Below are 18,206 nucleotides of genomic sequence, written 5' to 3'. Positions count from 1 at the left end.
AGTCTTCATAAGCAGAAGGAAGAACGCGGTTGTTATATAATTCTTCAACTAGGTATCCGCATTCTGAATGCTACGGACGGTAATTATAATAGTCAGCGTTTACGTAGCACTTACTCAGTGCCAGCCACGGTTCTGCTTGCTTTACGTTTAGTATCTCATTCCATTCTCACAGCAGGCCTATGAGGTGGGTATGATTACCCCATTTAACAAATGAGGAAAGTGAAGTGAGCCTTTACCTAGTATTCTATCTCTGAAGAGACCTAATGTGCTGTAGTGGGAAGGGTACTGGACTAGGAATCTGGATTTTCATCTCAGCTCCACCTCCAACTAGTTATACCAATTTGGACCAGTCATTTCCTTCACCTGAAAGATGACGGAATTCAGCTAGGAGACTCAGAAGATTCCTCCTACTCTAAAACTGCTGATTCTGTGAATAATTCTGGACTCTGAAAAACAATCAAGTTAAAAGCAAACCTTAGTTTTTGAAAGAGCACTGAAGGAAGAGTGTACAGAACTCTAGGAAGACAGCTGAGAGGCGTGAACATCATGTGGGCCTTTAGAAACAAAAGGCACAACTCACCAGTGCTGTATTTCAAACCATCACGTGACAGATCAGGATGAGGAAGCTTTAACCTGCTGTCAGACAAGTTTATTTAAAAAAAAAAAAAGCATCCCAAGAGAAAAGAGAAGATCATTATTAACATGACAAACTGTAGAACCAAATATTTATGATCCACATTAAAAAAAAAAATACAGACAGCATTATGTGGTTCTTATTGGCAGTTATTTTGTTTTTTTTTTAAGATTTTATTTATTCATTTATTTGAGAGAGAGAAACAGCATGAGAGGAGAAAGGGTCAGAGGGAGAAGCAGGCTCCCTGCTGATCCGGGAGCCTGATGTGGGGCTCGATCCCAGAATTCCGGGATCATGACCTGAGCCAAAGGCAGTCGCTTAACCAACTGAGCCACCCAGGCACCCGGCATTAATTTTGAAAAAGCACATGGCCTGCCTATGACCACAGCAGTAACCATTCAAATTTTAGTTTACTTATCAGTTCTGAGAGCTAAATTCTGGGTTAGTTTGTGCTGCTGAGAAAACAAAACAACCTTGAAGATGTTTTCTCAGGAATATTTTATTTCTCTCATTTTTGAGAAAATTTGACACTACTGAAACTTAAATGAAAATTTCAAGTCCGTATGCAGGTTCACAAGTATCTTATTTGGGGGTCACAGATAAATGATGATAGAAGCAGTGAAAAAATCCTGGGCTATTGCCCAGCGTGGCATAATAAGTTTCAGACCTCCTGAATTCAGCAAAGGTGTAATTTGCAAGTAACTACTCCCCTGAAAATTCACTGAAGTTGACCACCTAGGGGGAATTCCTTCCCACTAGTGCTTACTGGGTTCTACTCTGGTACCGGGAGCTGGACTGCAGACCACAGCCATGTTCCTTCACGGATCCTCGGAGGTTTACACAGGGGAAGCGTCCTTCCCGAAGGAGCGGAGCTTTCTGCTTGATTGTTATTTAGATCTTCACAGCAGCACAACATTAACTTCTCCAGTCAGCATGCCAGTTCTCAATGAACTCAGAAATTTAAGGAGACCAAATGTTTGTTAGTATACCATCCACTGGAGTACAACGCCTGATTTCTTAGGAAGCCATTAACTTACTAGAAGCAGGCCCCTTCCAGCTCAGACCCATGGGGGGTTTGAAGCTAGGGTTACTCAGCCCACAGGGACTGGTTGAGTGGCTGGAAGGTCCGATGGCTGACTGTCCTCCTGTTTAATAGCATCATGTGGGATTTCCTGTTCCCAGGGGTGTGGCAGAGCAGAGTATCCAACGTGTAAGTGGTGACCTGGCCATTTATGTGCAGTTTCCCATAGATCTCATCAAATCTGGCTAGAAGGGCAGGCACATCCTTTACTTTTTCCCTCGCTTTGGCCAGCTGGGAAAAAGAAGAGCAGATCATTATGTATCTGCAAGATTTCTTCTTTGTTCTTCTTATCCTCCAAGAAGCAGAGATACAAATGCGTAAAAATGTATACTGTATACCTATAATGGTGAAAACCAGGGTACCAGGGCACACAGAAGTATGAATGGATTCCGTAAGCTATACACAAAATTCAGAATTAGTACCTGAAAATCATTCCTAATATCTCATAAAAAGGTGGTACATAATATACAATGAAACATATCAGGATAAAGAGTCAAATAGCAATGGAAACAAAGTTTGCCCAATTTAAAAATCAGAGCAGGAAGCAAATTATGTGAAGGTTTATAGCACATGGTAAGTTTTCTGGAATTCATTCTAGAAGCCATCAGAAGGTCCAAATTAGGACATGATCTGACTTAGGTTTAAATGGCTGTGTAGAGAAATTGAGGGTGGAGACTAATCTGGAGGCCAGTATCCTAGTCCAGATGAGAGAGGATGACAGTCTAGTCTGGAAAATGTATATACAAGATGGAGAAATAGATGTGTAACAAGTATATCTGGGAGGTCCAACTGAAAGGATTTATTGTTGAAGAGGTCAAGGAAAGGGAAGAATCAAAAACATCTTCCCAATTTGGGCTTTAGCAACTTGGTGATGGGTGAGGTCATTAACGGAGACGGGGAAGATGGGAGGACCATATTTGGAGGGGGAACAAGTCAAGAGTTCTGTTTTGGACATGGCTGAGATGCCTGTGAAAGATCTAAGTGGGTAAGTCAAGAGACTGTTGGATATACACCAATATGAAGCAAGGAGGAGAGGTCTAGCCCAAAAGTATAAATATCAGAGTCACAAGTGTATAAATGCTATTTAATTCTACAAAAATGGGTGAGCTCTAAATTATAATGCAGAGCTACTTTTTGAACAAAATCAACATTTTACTTAGTTCAATCCTTATTAATGATACAACCCGTGGCACCTGGGTGGCTCAGTTGGTTAAGCGTCTGACTCTGGATTTTGGCTCGGGTTAAGATCTCCGGGTAGTGAGATGGAGCCCTGCATCAGGCTCCCTGCTCAGTGGGGAGTCTGCTCTCTCTCTCTCCCCCTCTTCCTTTGTCCCTCCCCCCACTTGTGCACATGCTCTCTCTCTAAAATAAATAAATCTAAAAAAAAAAAAAGAAACTTCTCTTTAAAAAAAAAGAAATGATACAACCTAACATTTTTTGATGAAATTTATGTATATGCAAGGTCCCTAAGAAATCCTCTGGTCATCTTCTAAATATATAACCCTATTTGCTGCCGGCATACCCTCCTTTCAAACAAGGGATCACCACTGAACCTTTAGGTAAGAAGTTCCAGCACTTGATGTTCTTAAAAAGAATAGCTTCTTTAGTCCCCACCTCATGCTGAAGGTGAAGTGACTTAAGGTGAAGCACATGGTTTCCAAAAGCAGCCAAGCGAATATACCAAGCTGGAGACAACCTTGCTCTAAGTGCATATTCTCTCCTATCACCACACAAATATCAAATGGTGTCATTAGGATCATTCTACAGTTTAAGCAGAAAAGAGATTGTACTCCATTGTTAGTTTAGTTTCAAAAAAGAAATCAATGAAGCAACAGCTGACGTTTGGAGTGGTTTTAGTCATAGTAATTAAGAAAATCAGTAATTCTGTTCAACACTCCTCTGGTGGTGTAACAGCGCCTTCTCTCCACACACGAGTAGTCATCCTTAATAACTGTTGGTATCAACACTCAACAGTGCATTTGTAAGGTGCAAGTTTTACAGTGTAAGGGTCTCCACATGCACCCTCACAAGCATCCTTAGAGCCGGCTCAAAGGCTGCTGGAGTCAGAGGAGTCATTTCTTTCTCAATAGCAGTTCCCCGCACGGCCTCACAACAGCCAGGGAATACAAGCAACTACAGGCGGAGCTTTTTAAGTAAATCAGTCTTACAGACTTTGGGGGGAAAAATCAAATAAAAATCGGTATTTTTCAATGTGGAGTTTGTTTGGATGCTTTAGTCATATAATTGGACAACATATTGATGGAGCAGGTCTAAGTAGAGTGATTGACATCAGTGCTATTGAGAAAACTGAAGTTGTGTCAGTAATGGATGCACACAACCGTGCACTTTAAAACCTGTTTGCATTTCCAGTTCCCCTACATTTTTTAAACACACTCCGAAAGGGTTTGGGTGGATCACAACCTACAGAAAGCTAAGAATTTGAATAGAAAGAAGCTTTAAATTAATCGTATCCCGTTAGTTTCCTGACAAGCTCCCTCTGCCAGCAGGAAGAAGCCTTTGGGTGGAAGTGTGAAAACGGGAAGGGGCTGGGAGGGCAACAGTGTGGCAGAGGGGGAGAAAGGAGCCCGCGGTGCTCCACCGCCAACCGTGCCATCTCGGATGCCAGGGGGACCTGTACTATCAAAAGGCAAGGGAGGGAGGAAGAACCAATCAACAGGCCCCTTCATAAGTCAAAATGACAATACCAGTCATTACTAACAAACTGATCACTGCCAGTAATTTATGATTTCCTTACAGTTTTTTTTCCCTTTAGCTATAGATGTACAAATTATTGAATCTCAAATGACTTACAGTAACTCCTCTTTGTGTGCTTTTTTTTTTTAAGATTTTATTTATTTGTCAGAGAGAGAGAGTGAGCGAGCACACAAGCAGGGGGAGCAGCAGAGGGAGAGGGAGAAGCAGGCTCCCTGCTGAGCGAGGAGCCGGATGCAGGACTCGATCCCAGGACCCTGGGATCATGACCTGAGCTGAAGGCAGATGCTTAACCGACTGAGCCACCCAGGCATCCTGTCCTCTTTGTGTGCTTAAGCCATCAATGTGAGATATGGGTTCAGTCACTTCCCTTTGCTTTCAATGTTTGGAAATTGCTTATCATTTTTATTTAATTTTGTTTTATAGTTTTGCATTAGCTGGTCTATTCAGTATCTAAAACCATAGTTCTAATTATAGAAGCTTTAATATGGTTTAATATCTGGCAGGTCTAGTACCTCTTCCCAGTTATTCTTGCTAGTTTGTTCTTTCTAGTAAACCTTAACCAGAGAAAAAAACCTAATGACACTTTTATTAGGTTATATTATCATAATCATTTGGGAAGAACTGATTTTATGGGCTTGAGTCTTCCTATCTCAACACACAGCATGTCTTTTTCATTTGTTTAAGTAGGAGAGACTTTTTTTTTAATGACTTTTATTTGAGAGAGAGAGCGCGAGACCATGTGAGGGAGCGCGAGCAGGGGGAGGGGCAGAGGCAGAGGGAGAAGCAGGCTCCCTGAGGAGTGGGGAGCCCAATGCAGGGCTCGATCTCAGGACCCTGGGATCATGATCTGAGCTGAAGGCAGACGCTTAAACGACTGAGCCGCCCAGGCGCCCAAGACTTTTTTCTTAGGATGAGAGATACTGTAGCTGATTGTTTGCTGATAAGAATGATCCAGAGGGAAGGGGATGTTAATGATGCTCAAAAGAGAGTAAGACATCTTTTGAACTGATGCCCTGCAATGGGTCAGAGGGATGGGCTCTGGGGCTCAATGGGGGAACCTGCTCTAGAGAGGTATGTGTAGTCACCACAGCCTCAGCAGGGAAGCTGAGCACACAGGGACAGGAAGAGGTTGTCCGTGAGGCAGCAGTTCTCTGTTGATTGCTTCCATTTCCTCCATGAAACAGGAAGCAGGGGTGGGGGTGGGGTGGGGAGAAGGCACTGGAAGCTTGAGGAGAAAGGAAAGAGAAAAGGGGAGCCGGGACCCAGGAAATCAGTGTGTGTGTGGGGGGAGCGGAATGGTGAGAATAATGTAAAAGGACAAAGTTTTTCTAGAATTTCAGAGGGCATTTTCTGTTGCAAGAAAAAAATTATTGCACCCAAACACAGAAGTCTTATAACAGGAAGAAGAGAGAGGCTGTCATATTTGACACTCTTTAAAGGTGGCAGCCTGGAGAATGAAGACAGTAAGTGCACATTTTAATGAGAGCCCTTTCACCTTTAAATGATTTCTGCAGCAATCACATACTCACCACTTCTTCTGAGAACTCTCGTCTTCTCACAAATTTTGATAAATTTCCCTCTGCAGCATCCTTTAGTACCTCTATCAGGGTTTTCAACATATTTGCCTGGATATGAATCAAAATCTGAATACAAAGAACAAACAAGCAGAAACAAGACTGAGCCAGTGCTCAACAATGAGATATGTACCCTGCTACACAAGCCTACATTTATAGGCATCTACCTGCTTACATGTTATTTCCTAATTCATTCTCTTGCACAAGTTCAAAAATGCTTCGAATATATGTCTATCAGCCAAAACTTATTTTCCAATAGCTAATCAAAACACCTCAACTTCAAAACTTGCTTAAAAGTAGAAATGCAGAAAAAAGGGATTGTGGAGTTTGGCATGTTTGGGTTTGAATCCTGGCATGGGCCATTACCAGCTCTATGACTCTGGCCATGTATTTAATCTCTTCCAACTTCTGTATTTGTAAAATGAGGAAAACAGGTTTACATCTCACATCTGAGTTACTGTGAACGTCGAATAAAATGCCAGCACACAGGAGGTACTCAAACATTACTATCAGTTTCTTCCTCCTTATTCCTTCTAGATTCAGAGGAGAGGACAATCACACAGTCTTGTAAGATTGACCCTGGGGCAAAAGATACCTTTACCTTTGTTTATTTATTTAGGTTTGGAAATTGTAGGCAAATCAGTTGCTGCAGGTATAAAGTGGAAGCTGGTTCAAGGCTTAATGAGGTACTCCTATTTACACTGCAGCCATAAAGGAACTTTCAAAACTGGGTACTGTACTTTGGTACCACTAAACTACCTTCCATCAGACAGACACAATTAACACAAGAAAAAAAAAAAACACATTTCCTGGGCACCTGGGTGGCTCAGTCTGTTAAGCATCTACCTTTGGCTCAGGTCATGATCTTGGAGTCCCAGGATTGAGTCTGCATCAGGCTTCTGGCTCAGCAGGGAGTCTCCTTCTCCCTCTGACCCTCCCCACTTCTGGTGCTTTCTCTCTCTCACACTCTCTCAAATAAATGAATAAAATCTTTAAAAAAAAAACCACACTCATTTCCCCCCCCTCGTTACCAGTATTCGCTAGTACAATTTGAAAAATACAGAAAAGGTTAAAGAAAATAAGAATAAGCCAGAATTCCCCAACTAATGTTATCCACTGTTTAATATATTTGGAAGGTAATACACGAAATTATAATTTACTTTTTTTATTATACAATTCTTATACAATGAATATTTTCTCATTAAGAAATTATAGAATAACTCATTTTTAATAATGAATGCATAGCAATCCATCATATACATACGATTCATTAATTTAAGCAATACCACTCTTCAATATATTGATAAATATGCATACATTAAAAAAAAACACCTTGTTAATTTCTAAGACTTGATTTTCCCAGAAGTGAAATTACTAAGTCAAAGGAGGTAAACATTTTAAAGGCTCTTGATCCTTTGGAAAAGTAGTGTTTCTGGAAGAGCTATTTCTTTTTTTATAGCAAACCAGCTAAGTTCTTTCTATAGTCCATTTTTTTTTTAAAGATTTTATTTATTTATTTGAGACAGAGAGAATGAGAGAGAGAGAGCACATGAGAGGGGGGAGGGTCAGAGGCAGAAGCAGGCTCCCTGCCGAGCAGGGAGCCCGATGCGGGACTCGATCCAGGGACTCCAGGATCATGACCTGAGCTGAAGGCAGTCGCTTAACCAACTGAGCCACCCAGGCGCCCTCTATAGTTCTTTTTATAACAATTTAAGTTTGTTGAGCAGTTGATCAGGATGAGGGGTTATCTTTGGTCCCAAAGAACAGAATGAAATGATTCCAAGAAGACTAAATCCAAAGAACCCGATGTAAGTTCAGTGTTCTAAAGCAAAGGCAAAATCATGAGCACACCTTTCATTAGGAAGCAACACTCCACAGGTTTCTCACATTCAAGCAGAAGCACTGATTGCCTTTAGTCCAGACTATTTTTTCAAGGATATCCGTATAACCAACACCCTGGAAAGACATACACAGTGCCACAAGCAGAGAAAAGGGCAGGCATGCTTACTGCCCATTTTGAGAGATTTGAGTTCTCCAAATTCAAGATTCCTCTCTTAAACTATAACCTCCTGTATGTATAAGAGGAATACAGATCTTGTGTTATCCTGTGGGAATTGGGTTCAAGAAACTGATGCAAAATGCTAATGTTGTGGCTACTACTACGGCTCTAATTAATAAACTGTCCTTTTCCTCTCGGTGCCTTGTGAACTCTACTAGTATCCACAGAACTATGGAAGGTTAACTCATTAGCTTAAAAGTAGGGTAAAATCTCTGACTCCCAATAGTACTTCAAACTCTTGTTAATAAAAAACAACTGACTGGGTTGGTAGCTGTCCTATTGAGGGCAAGGAGAAGTCGACCTTGTTACATGTTATGTCTCTAGTGCCTGGCACCTAGTAGACCCTCTACAATAATGAATGAGAAGGAGAGCTGAGGTCCCCTAGCAATTTACACAGATAAACCTCCTGGAGCTCCATGCTACAAACTATTAATGATGTGCTCCTGGAAGATTTCAACATCTCTTCTTAAGTTTTCCCAATTTCTCTCCCTGCCTCCAGCAACTATCTCTGATTCAGAAGGGATTTCAAGAGTCGAGTTCAATACCTCGAAATATACTGATGAAGGTCAATATAGATGAGGCAGTTACTGATGAAAAGCCAAGAAAAAATGTAAAGCTAGGAGAGCTTATCTCAGGCTGAAACCTTAGGTTATGGTTAAGGAAAACTAGATCAAAGTACAGCACACTGCTTTAATCTTACAGATTTCAAACAAAAGGCTAGGAAAATTAGCAAGGAATAGGGGGAATTTAGGTAAGAAAAACTATTCAAACAACTACAGAAGGACACTTCCTGCCCCTCTGATTTTCTGAAACCTCAAGAAATGTTCACAAATCATTGGATGCCTTTGACCAAAAGAAGAGAAGCCCTGACCATGCAGTAATTTGCATTTCGTCTTTTTCTTTTCAAGTTTGCTATATTTGAAGTAGAATATCATAGTGCAGTAGAGACTGCTAGTTTTCTAAATAATATCCATCCCTCCCCCCTTTTTTTTTGACTAACGGAACTCCCTAACTTCAACTGATGCTGTCATGTACAAAACTCAAAGACTGTATTTCTCAGGTTTCTTTCCAGTAGGTATGGTCACAGGATTACGTTCTTGCCATAACATATAAGTACAAGTGGCTGGGTGAGACATTTGGGAAAGCATCCACAAAGGGGCCTAATTTCTTTGTCCTCCATTCTTCTTACTTCTTGCTGGAAAAGGTGTAATGGATGGAAATCATATGCTCAGGATGGTGTTGTGAAAATACAGAAAGAGGCTGGGTTCCTGATGTTACCATAAAATGTCACACCAGACCCAAACTGACCATCTTTGGTTTTCTACATGGAAGAAGAACAAAGCTGCTCATTTGTATAGATTCTTATTTTTCTCAGATCTACATTACTCTCAACTAAAATGCAATTCTTAACTTCCACATACAGGCGAGATGCTGTCACAAAGAGATTTATGAGAAATGAGTTCTGTCTCCTTGCCTACCCCCATGCAGCCTAGGAGACTTCCTAGCATGGGCTCTAACTTTAGGGTGACCTTAGTGACTGGAGAAAGGGGCATTAAAACATTTATCTGTGTTAACAAATAATGATAAAAGCAGCAAAACTAACCAACTGCCAATTCCCCTGCAAGGTAATTCAATTCCAAAATGGGTGTCCATTTGGAGACATGCTTTATTTCTAGAGACATGATTAGAATTCAAATAGCATCAGTGGAAAGCTACCCCATGTTGGTCTTGGCTACTTTCAAACATATTTAGAAGTGGAAATTAATCCTTTGATATTGATCAACACTGCTAAAGAGGGGACTATAGTTCTTTTGAGATTGATGGGTTTAAATTCAGAGAGCAGAGCCAACATGCATGTGCCTCAATGAGATCATCTGCTAAATCAATTCAGTGTGTAGCAAGTATTAGCTGGGAAAATGGAAAATCAGGCCCTCTGGGTCATATTGGCAGCAGGAACAATTTTGATGAAAAGAAAATTAAGTTGAGGGGGGGAAAATTAGGTGAGTTCAAATTCTAAATGGCAGCAGGAAAAAATTTTAGTATAAGACATTAATTTTTAAAGTAGATCAGAAAAAAAAACTTCATTTATTTCTGCTACTACTGACTGAACAGACTTTCTATGCAGCCTATTTGTGAGGTTTCCATTTCTTAATAATTAACAAATTGCCCTTAAGGATTCTAAGTAGATGACTCAGCCTTAGAGAAGCTAGGGCCCATTAAATCAGTTTTTAAAAACCTGCTCTAATAACAGAGATCTGAATCTGAAAGATTATTAAACCTGAGAACGGCAACCATCTCTTTTTCAATATCCCTAAGGAAGCCAAACCAGGTTTACACTGAAATATGACAAACTTAGATTGGACATTTGGAAAAAGTTCCTGAGTGAGCATTTTTAAACAATAAAATGGTCTTTAAGTTTCTGAACAACATATATTTCTGTGACCCAATTCATGGAGGGGACGATTCATATTCAAGATCAGTTCAAGGTTCCTTACAGACTGCTTGCCCAAAACATGCGCATTCCACCAAGTTTAATCGGCTACCTTTCCTTTCTAGCTCTCAGAGAACAGGAGCTACTCCTGCTGCTCTGGCTCATGAGCATATTCCCACCATGCTCTGGACTTCTCCTCTTACTATGAATCGATAGCTTCATTCTCAGCAGCCTATGCTTTATTTCCAACAAAGCACTTTCTCATATGAAAAAAAAAATTATTACTAGATTCTCATAACCACTGCAACAGATAGCCAAGGATTGCAAAAAATGAAGCATCTAAACTCAAGGACATGGAGTACCGTATACTACCGGCAACTTGGCTTTTTGACATCCAATCCTATGTCCTTTTCATCACTCAGAAGGAGCAGCTAATCCCAATCCTGGATAAAAAAAGACACAACCCTTGTCTCTCTAGGTCTTGAGTGGTGGGGAAACGCCTTGACTTTGTAGTCAAACATATTTGTGTTAAAACTCTGACTCTGCTACATAATTAGCTTCAAGGACTTAGGTGATTTATTTACTCTTTGAATCTCCATTTTCCACATGTATGATATGGCCAGATATTGTTTCTACAGTATCATATAAAATGAGCCAATGAGTATTAAGTAGCTAGCTGAATTAAAACTCTGCTGATCTGTATCTCTTCAATTTCTCACCACCAATCCTTATTGATTCCTCCAACCTCACTTCAACTGGAAGAAAAGCTACCATTGATCCATAGAACACTCCTCTCCCCACACTCTCGTGTACCTCTTTCCCGCATAATGCGATGAACCACCTGAAATGCTAGCAATTCTACTTCAGTCCCAATCATGAAATGAGTTCATCTGTAGGCCACTCTCTCTTTCAGAAGGAATGATATACTTGGGTACCCAGAGCTGTCCAAATCCAGTAGGAAGCAGAGAAGAAGGTACAACACATATGGCACCTGCTGGAGGACCAGGCTTCCTAACGTGTTTGGCTTACTGATGTTGGCTCAAACGACCGGAACTTCTGGACTCTGGACCTTTGCCACCTCGACCTCCCAGATCTGCTTATGCCTGTGAGCTTTTCAGGCTGACCCATCTGCTCTGACCTGCAGTTTCTGCATAGGCATGCAGTCTTGGGATAGGGGCTGTCTGCAGCAGGCTCTGATGGGGTTTCTATACACTGGTGCTATTTCTTCCCTTTTTCTGATAATTCCTCTGCCTCACCACTGATATCTTATTAAACTCACTCCTGGCTTCTCTTCCTTTTTTTGTGGCATTTGTCAGTTCCCATCAGATCCACTGCTGGTTTTATATAGATGAGCTCTTAACTGACAGCTCTGACATTCATCCCCCCTCTAGGCTCATGTCCTTTAAAAACTGCAAGATCTCTTTTTGGATACTTTCCTAGTATTTAGTCTCTTCCCTTCCAAAACCATCCTTTTTCCAGGGTCTCTATTATCACTGTGCCTATCTTTCTGGTTCCCTAGGCTCATCTTTCCCTCACATGAACGGACTTTGAAAAGGTATTCTTATCTCAGACGTCTTGGCAACCTTAATCCCCGAAGGTTACCATAAAGGCTCATCTAGTCCTTCTCTTGAAAGTCATCTGGGCACTGGTCTGGGGGTGACATTTGAGGATAATCACTATGGAAGAAATGACAACCATCGAACCTTGGAGTTATGCCCAATTCCTACTCACTAGGTTCTAGGATTTGTTGAATATAAATATACCTCTTTATTTAACACACTTCATTTCAAACAAATAAAACTGGTATTACCAAGCATTCACTGAACACTGATTACATGCCAGGTACTGTGTTAACTACTTTAAATGCATTAGTCTTTCAATTTTCATAATGAAAAGACAGTAATATATTTATTACTACTGCTGTTTCAGATAAAAGGAAAATGGGGACCATAGAGTTTAAGTAAGTTGCCTAAGGATGAGCTCAAGGTTAGTAAGAAGTGGTTACGATTAAAAGTTTACATTCTTTTAAATGGAACCCTCAGCAAAACTAATCTCCCAACACAGAATGCCCTTTCACCCTCAGCCCTCCAATCCCATGGCCCTGTCCTCCCTCAGACACTGCTCAGCAGTTCTCTCCTCCCTGAGATATGCTCAGTCTGTTCACATTGGCCAGCCCTTCACTCCCCATGCTGCAACATTGCACTGGCTGTGAGCCCTTATCCTAGTTCATACCATATTGGTGTTAACACATTTCTCTTCTTTTGACAATGTTTTCCTCATCTTGACCCCTTAATGTTTCAGGAGACTAAGTTCTTGAAAGTTAGGGGCTTTCTTTTCAACACCCCATAACACAAGTATAGTCACCATAAGCAGGGCCTCAGTAGGGGCCAGCTGAGTGGGGCACATGATGTCTCTAATGACCACAGAGTCTCCCAGTCTTTTTCATTGCTCCAGGAAGGTGTGGATGACTCACCGCTTACTGGGGCAGATGGGCCATGGCAGGCTGGCAACATAGAATGAAAACAGCTAACATACACTGAGTGCTTACCATGTCAAGCACTATTTTATGCACCATAGGTATACTAACTCCCTATGTTAGGTACCATGAATTGGATGCAATTAGCACAAAGATTTTTCTCAAGTCTTAGTCAAGAGAAAATAGAGACCACCTCCTTCCTCTCTGTATCTACAGCCTCCTGTGGTCATGTGTTATGCCTGCAGCATTTAGCTACATCCTATATCTGAGCATATCTACATTTTCTACCTATTTATAAATGTCTGTATTGACTCCTGTTACAGGGCCTGTACGGTAACACAGAGCTCAATAAATCACTGAATTGAATCAAGATCTTGGGAGATCAAAATTCATCATACCTATATAAAAAAAATCTAGACATCATTTTACCACCTTTCAAGCCTTACTTTAAACAATAAAGAAGTCACTTACATTTAAATTAGTGCAGACTATGTTTTCTTGCTTCATGATTTGGGAAAAAATGGATATAGCTTTCGCCACCTGGTTCTAGAAGAAAGAAAAACAAGTTATACTCCAAATCATATGAACATTCCTCTGCTATCATAAAGATTTTTTTTTTTAAGGATTTATTTATTTGACAGAGAGCATAAGCAGGGGGAGCAGCAGAGGGAGAAGCAGGACCCCCGCTGAGCAGGGAGCCCAATGCGGGACTTGATCCCAGGACCCTGGGATCATGATCTGAGCTGAAGGCAGACTTTTAACCAACTGAGGCACCCAGGCGTCCCACATAAAGATCATTTAAATATAGTACGATATTCCTGTTCATGGTGCCCCAGGGGTTTTGAAGTCCAAAAAGAAAAAGTTTTTTTGGTAATCAAAAATGAACTTTCTAAAGAATGTTTCCTACAGTTGCATATTACTGAATTTTAAAAATAGCTTCCAAAATATTTTATTTTTATTAGAGTTGACGCACAATGTTATAGTAGTTTCAGGTGCACAACACAGTGATTCAACAACGCTATACATTATGCTGTGCTCGCCACAAGCGTAGCTGCCATCTGTCACCATACAGTGCTATTACAATGCCATCGACTAGATTCCCATTGCTGTGCCTTTCATTCGGTGATCTATGCATTCCAAAGCTGAAGATTACTCAATGTTTTAATAACCTGCCTGTGTTCCAGTTTTTAAGATGGAGGCATAAATTTGGCATTTGTCCTTATCCCACTGGAAGACTTAAAAAAAAAAAAGATTGAGAAGCAGAAATGCAAACTCCATCTCTGACATCATTAGAAGAAGATCCAAGCCACAGAAGAGATGGAAGCACTGGCAACAACATAGGAGACGGAGCACAGGGGTAAGATCTGGACAAACCAGTGTGCAGAGACCACTGCTGCCTATCTTAGCAAGAGCCCACCAAGTAGTTCTCAAATGTTAAGGGCACCCCTGAGGTACAAAACCTGAATTCCGTTTACAGTGATGGTAATGAAATTTAGGACTATGAGAAATCCTCTAGACCCTTCTTGTGGCAAAGGTGAGGCCAATCAAAAATTTAAACAGATAAGCTATATTTGCAGGAAACAGACCGTTGTTACGGCAGTGTCAGAGAATGAGATTTTTCATTGAAAACCGCCTGCGTGCCTATTCCCATTAGCCAGGGAGAAATAAAGCCTATGCAGACAAAATGCATACATAAAAAAAATTCCTTCTAGTCTGGAGCATGGCAACATGGCTCTGGTCTCTCTCTGACATGAATCTTCTGTAAGCGGTTGGTCTAAGAAACTTGCTTTCAATGACGAGTACTCAAAAATGTGCCAGCACATGATCTATATAAAGACACTAGGAGGAACAAAAGAGTGAGAAAAGGGATATAAAAATCAGAAAGAAACAAAATCAGAAAAGAACCGGCAGATGAAGAAACCCCAACAGAGAAATATTTCCACGGATACAGAGGACAATAATGAGAAAAACAAACAAGATCAAGTAACTCAGAAGCAGGAAAATAAAAAAATCAGACAGGCTTCAGATTTCTCCACAGCAATATTCTATACTATAAGACAGAAGAGCAATGCATAGAAAAACCTCAAGAAAAACAAGTGTCACTTCAAAATTTTATATCTGGTCAAAATGTAGTTAAAGCCAAAAAACCAGGCAAATAATTTTAAATACCAAGAACTTGGGGAATACTCTTCCTCTGAAGAAGGAAGATACTTTACTAGAAGACACATTTCAATCAACAAAGAGATGACTGGAAAACCAATAGTAAATGAATATTTTTAAATATATAAATATATTTAAATATATGTAAGAATATATATTTAAATACATACAGGACCAAAACAAATGTGGGGAATATGATTACAGAACGGAGCACAAGTGTTATATTCTCAGATAATGAAGACAAAGGGAGAAAGAATGTAAGAGAAAGTACACCTATTGCCTTGTCTTTATTACATGGGGTCAGAAAAATAGCATTTAAAGCTGACAAATCAAGCACACTTAAGAGAAAAATGAGTACTATGAAAGGTAGTGTATCAACCAGAATTGGGTGGTGGAGAAGAAGGAAAATGAGGGAAAAAAGAGGAAATATACTAATTTCAGCATTACTTACATTAGGGAATTAACAAGGTACAGTTAAGGTAATCAGAGGACTAAGCATATTAAATCAAGTTATGGTTTTAAAGTAACCACTAAAGCAAAAACACAAACCAAAACAAAGAAAACCACTACATGCTAGAAGTAATTTTAAAAGTTATAAAAACAAAGCATAACTGAAACCTAAAATTAAACATGACATGTCTATCTAGATGGGTTAAGTTAAAAGAAAGACTAGCAGTGTATCATGAAACAAAGTTCAAATCTATGTAGTGTACAAGATACACAAAAACAAACCAATTCAGAAAGACTGCAAATAAAAGGTGTATAGGAGGCAAATACAAACCCAATTAAACCAAAGAGGCATAAAGAGATATTAACATTAGGCAAGGTGAAATTTAGAGTGGAAGCATGAAACAAGACAAGGCACTTTGTAATGCTACAGTGACAGATTCACAATGATAAATGCATTAGTGTTATATCATAACTGTACATATCTATGCACCAAATGGCATAACTTAAACACACATACAGGAAAAAACTACAGGAGCTACAAAAAGAAACAAACATTCTTAAAAAGGGACTTTAATTCATCTCCTTCAGCTCATGACAAATTCAGACAAACCAATCCCCCTGGCCAGACAGGCAAGCTTAGAAAGTTAAAGCAGCAGAAACTAGCAACTGTGTATCCTTTTCAGTCTTTGTCTTTCAATGACTTCCTTAGCAGGAGATGCAAATAGATCTCCCCGATATTTTCATTTCTAATTAATGATAAACAAGGGTTCTCTAGCCATACTTTACCAGCCGGATAAATAAACTGGCTTGGTTACTTTTGCTGCCCTAATATCTTCTTCTACCACATATGAAATGTTTAACATACTTCACATTTTCTTAAGCCTTGGAATAGGACCTCTTGGGAAGGGCTCTTCAAGAAGAGGGGTATTCCAGGGTTCCAGCTCTAACTGTCCTTTACTACTTGTGACAGCAGGGAGGTCCTCTCTTCTCTCTCTGACCTCAGTTGCCACCATTTATTTGTCCAGAGACGGGGCGGGGGGGCGGCTAAAAGATCACTGAAACCGCTTCCAAATAAGAGTATTTGGGTTGAACTAAGAAATGTAAGATGACCCCACTTAAACAGTGAGCTGACCCAGGATTCCTCATTCATCTGAGGTAAATTTCACTATGGAGAGCATTAAGTTAAACTGTTCTGAAAATATTACATAGTAAATCAATCATTTGAAATTTTCACTTGAATTACTTGAGAAATTTCTCTCAGAGTAGAGCTTCCCTCACTGAGTCTCCCCAGAATCTTGGCCAGCCCCTTCTAAATAGCAATGCATGGTAGGTCCTCAACTGCAAACAAAACATCCTTTGGAGGCACAGATACGGATGTAGGTTGCCATGGCACCAAAGGCATTGGTCTTTTTATGGGAGCTTTTTCTTTAGGATACAGTCAGAAGGGAAAAATAAATAAAAACAAGAACAAATGAAGGCAGTCAAGTCTTCCCAGTCTTGACTCACTAATGTGCACCCCAAAGCCTTACCTGATTCAGAGCTAATGCCACAGCAAAACAAGATGCTCTCCTGGAGAGGACTTCTCCTTTGATCAGGGCTTCTTCTCTTAATGTAGTACAGATTTTCAAAGATTCAGGGCTATTCTGGCAGGAGACAGAATTGCTCAGTAAATAAATGTCATGCACCTTGAAGTTTAATAAAATGATTAATAGTGTTCAGTATTTCAGATTTCCTTTTGTAAGAATTTCCCAGAGCCTATCTCAAGCCACTTAAGAGATTAAGCCCCATATAGACACTACTTGCAAACAGACCTAATTATCTACACATTAGCAGTTCAAATGTCAATGTACATTAACTTCATTTGTAAAGCCCTTTGTCAATTTTCTGAATTGGGGCTTTTTGACCACCAAGTGTACAGGTCTCTTTGTATCTGGGCAGACTGGTTTCTAGACATAAGTACCATAATGTAAAGGTGTAAAATCTCAGTTTGTTACTATATTAAATAATAGTGTAAAGCTTAGCAACACTAAAAAGTTTCCCTGAGGGAATTTTCAATCTGAAAATATCCATGTAAGTAAAATACTTGAAAACGTGAACACTTATATGAATGTAAGCCATGAAAGAATCCCATGAAAATAGAAACCTTAAAAACAAATCCACGAACATGAACAACACACAAACCAGCAGACAGCAATGGTAAAACCGAATCTTCTTCCTTTGTACATGCTATAGGTGGATTAGGTTTATGAAAACAGCATTAGCTTTGCATCTATGTCTATCTGTCATGACACGATTCACAACTCAAAACCTAAAGTAAAAACTGAATTTGATGAGCAAAGGCAGTTCCCAGAATTGATCTGTAATTTGTAATGGCTGACTATATCAATTTTTCAACTCTCATCTCCACTGAGTAAAACAAGTTATTTTAGATACAACATAGGGGAGAAATGTCATCTGGCCTTCCTAAATAGCATAATTAAGTTCTCTCCACTTTATTATACACTCAGGGAAGCATCTCTAAAAAGGTCAGAAAGCTCAGTATTACAGTGCTGAATAAGCTGACACTTAAGTGTTGTGTGTTTGGTTGGCCTTCTGTTTCACAGAAGAAGAAAATGGTACAACTGGG

The 18,206-nt window shown here is 40.0% G+C and overlaps 1 protein-coding gene across 2 annotated transcripts in view; it reads right to left on the bottom strand.

Annotated features, from left to right (window-relative positions):
* Positions 1–965: 965 nt before the first annotated feature.
* PTCD2 (pentatricopeptide repeat domain 2) overlaps positions 966–18,206 on the bottom strand; it is a 31,292-nt gene continuing 14,051 nt past the window's right edge. For both annotated transcript variants that reach the window (XM_021700300.1, XM_044916800.1), the window contains 4 exons: positions 17,110–17,223; positions 13,442–13,516; positions 5,960–6,073; positions 966–1,946 (listed from right to left, as the gene is read on the bottom strand). In XM_021700300.1, the coding sequence (XP_021555975.1) occupies positions 1,722–1,946; positions 5,960–6,073; positions 13,442–13,516; positions 17,110–17,223 (528 nt within the window). In that variant the 3' untranslated portion in view covers positions 966–1,721. The remainder of the gene's footprint in view (positions 1,947–5,959; positions 6,074–13,441; positions 13,517–17,109; positions 17,224–18,206) is intronic.

Source organism: Neomonachus schauinslandi, chromosome 7 (genome assembly GCF_002201575.2).
Source record: "Neomonachus schauinslandi chromosome 7, ASM220157v2, whole genome shotgun sequence".
Taxonomy (NCBI): Eukaryota; Metazoa; Chordata; class Mammalia; order Carnivora; family Phocidae; genus Neomonachus; species Neomonachus schauinslandi.
The sequence above is the reverse complement of the archived record's forward strand: the minus strand, read 5'-3'. Positions and strand labels throughout refer to the sequence as shown.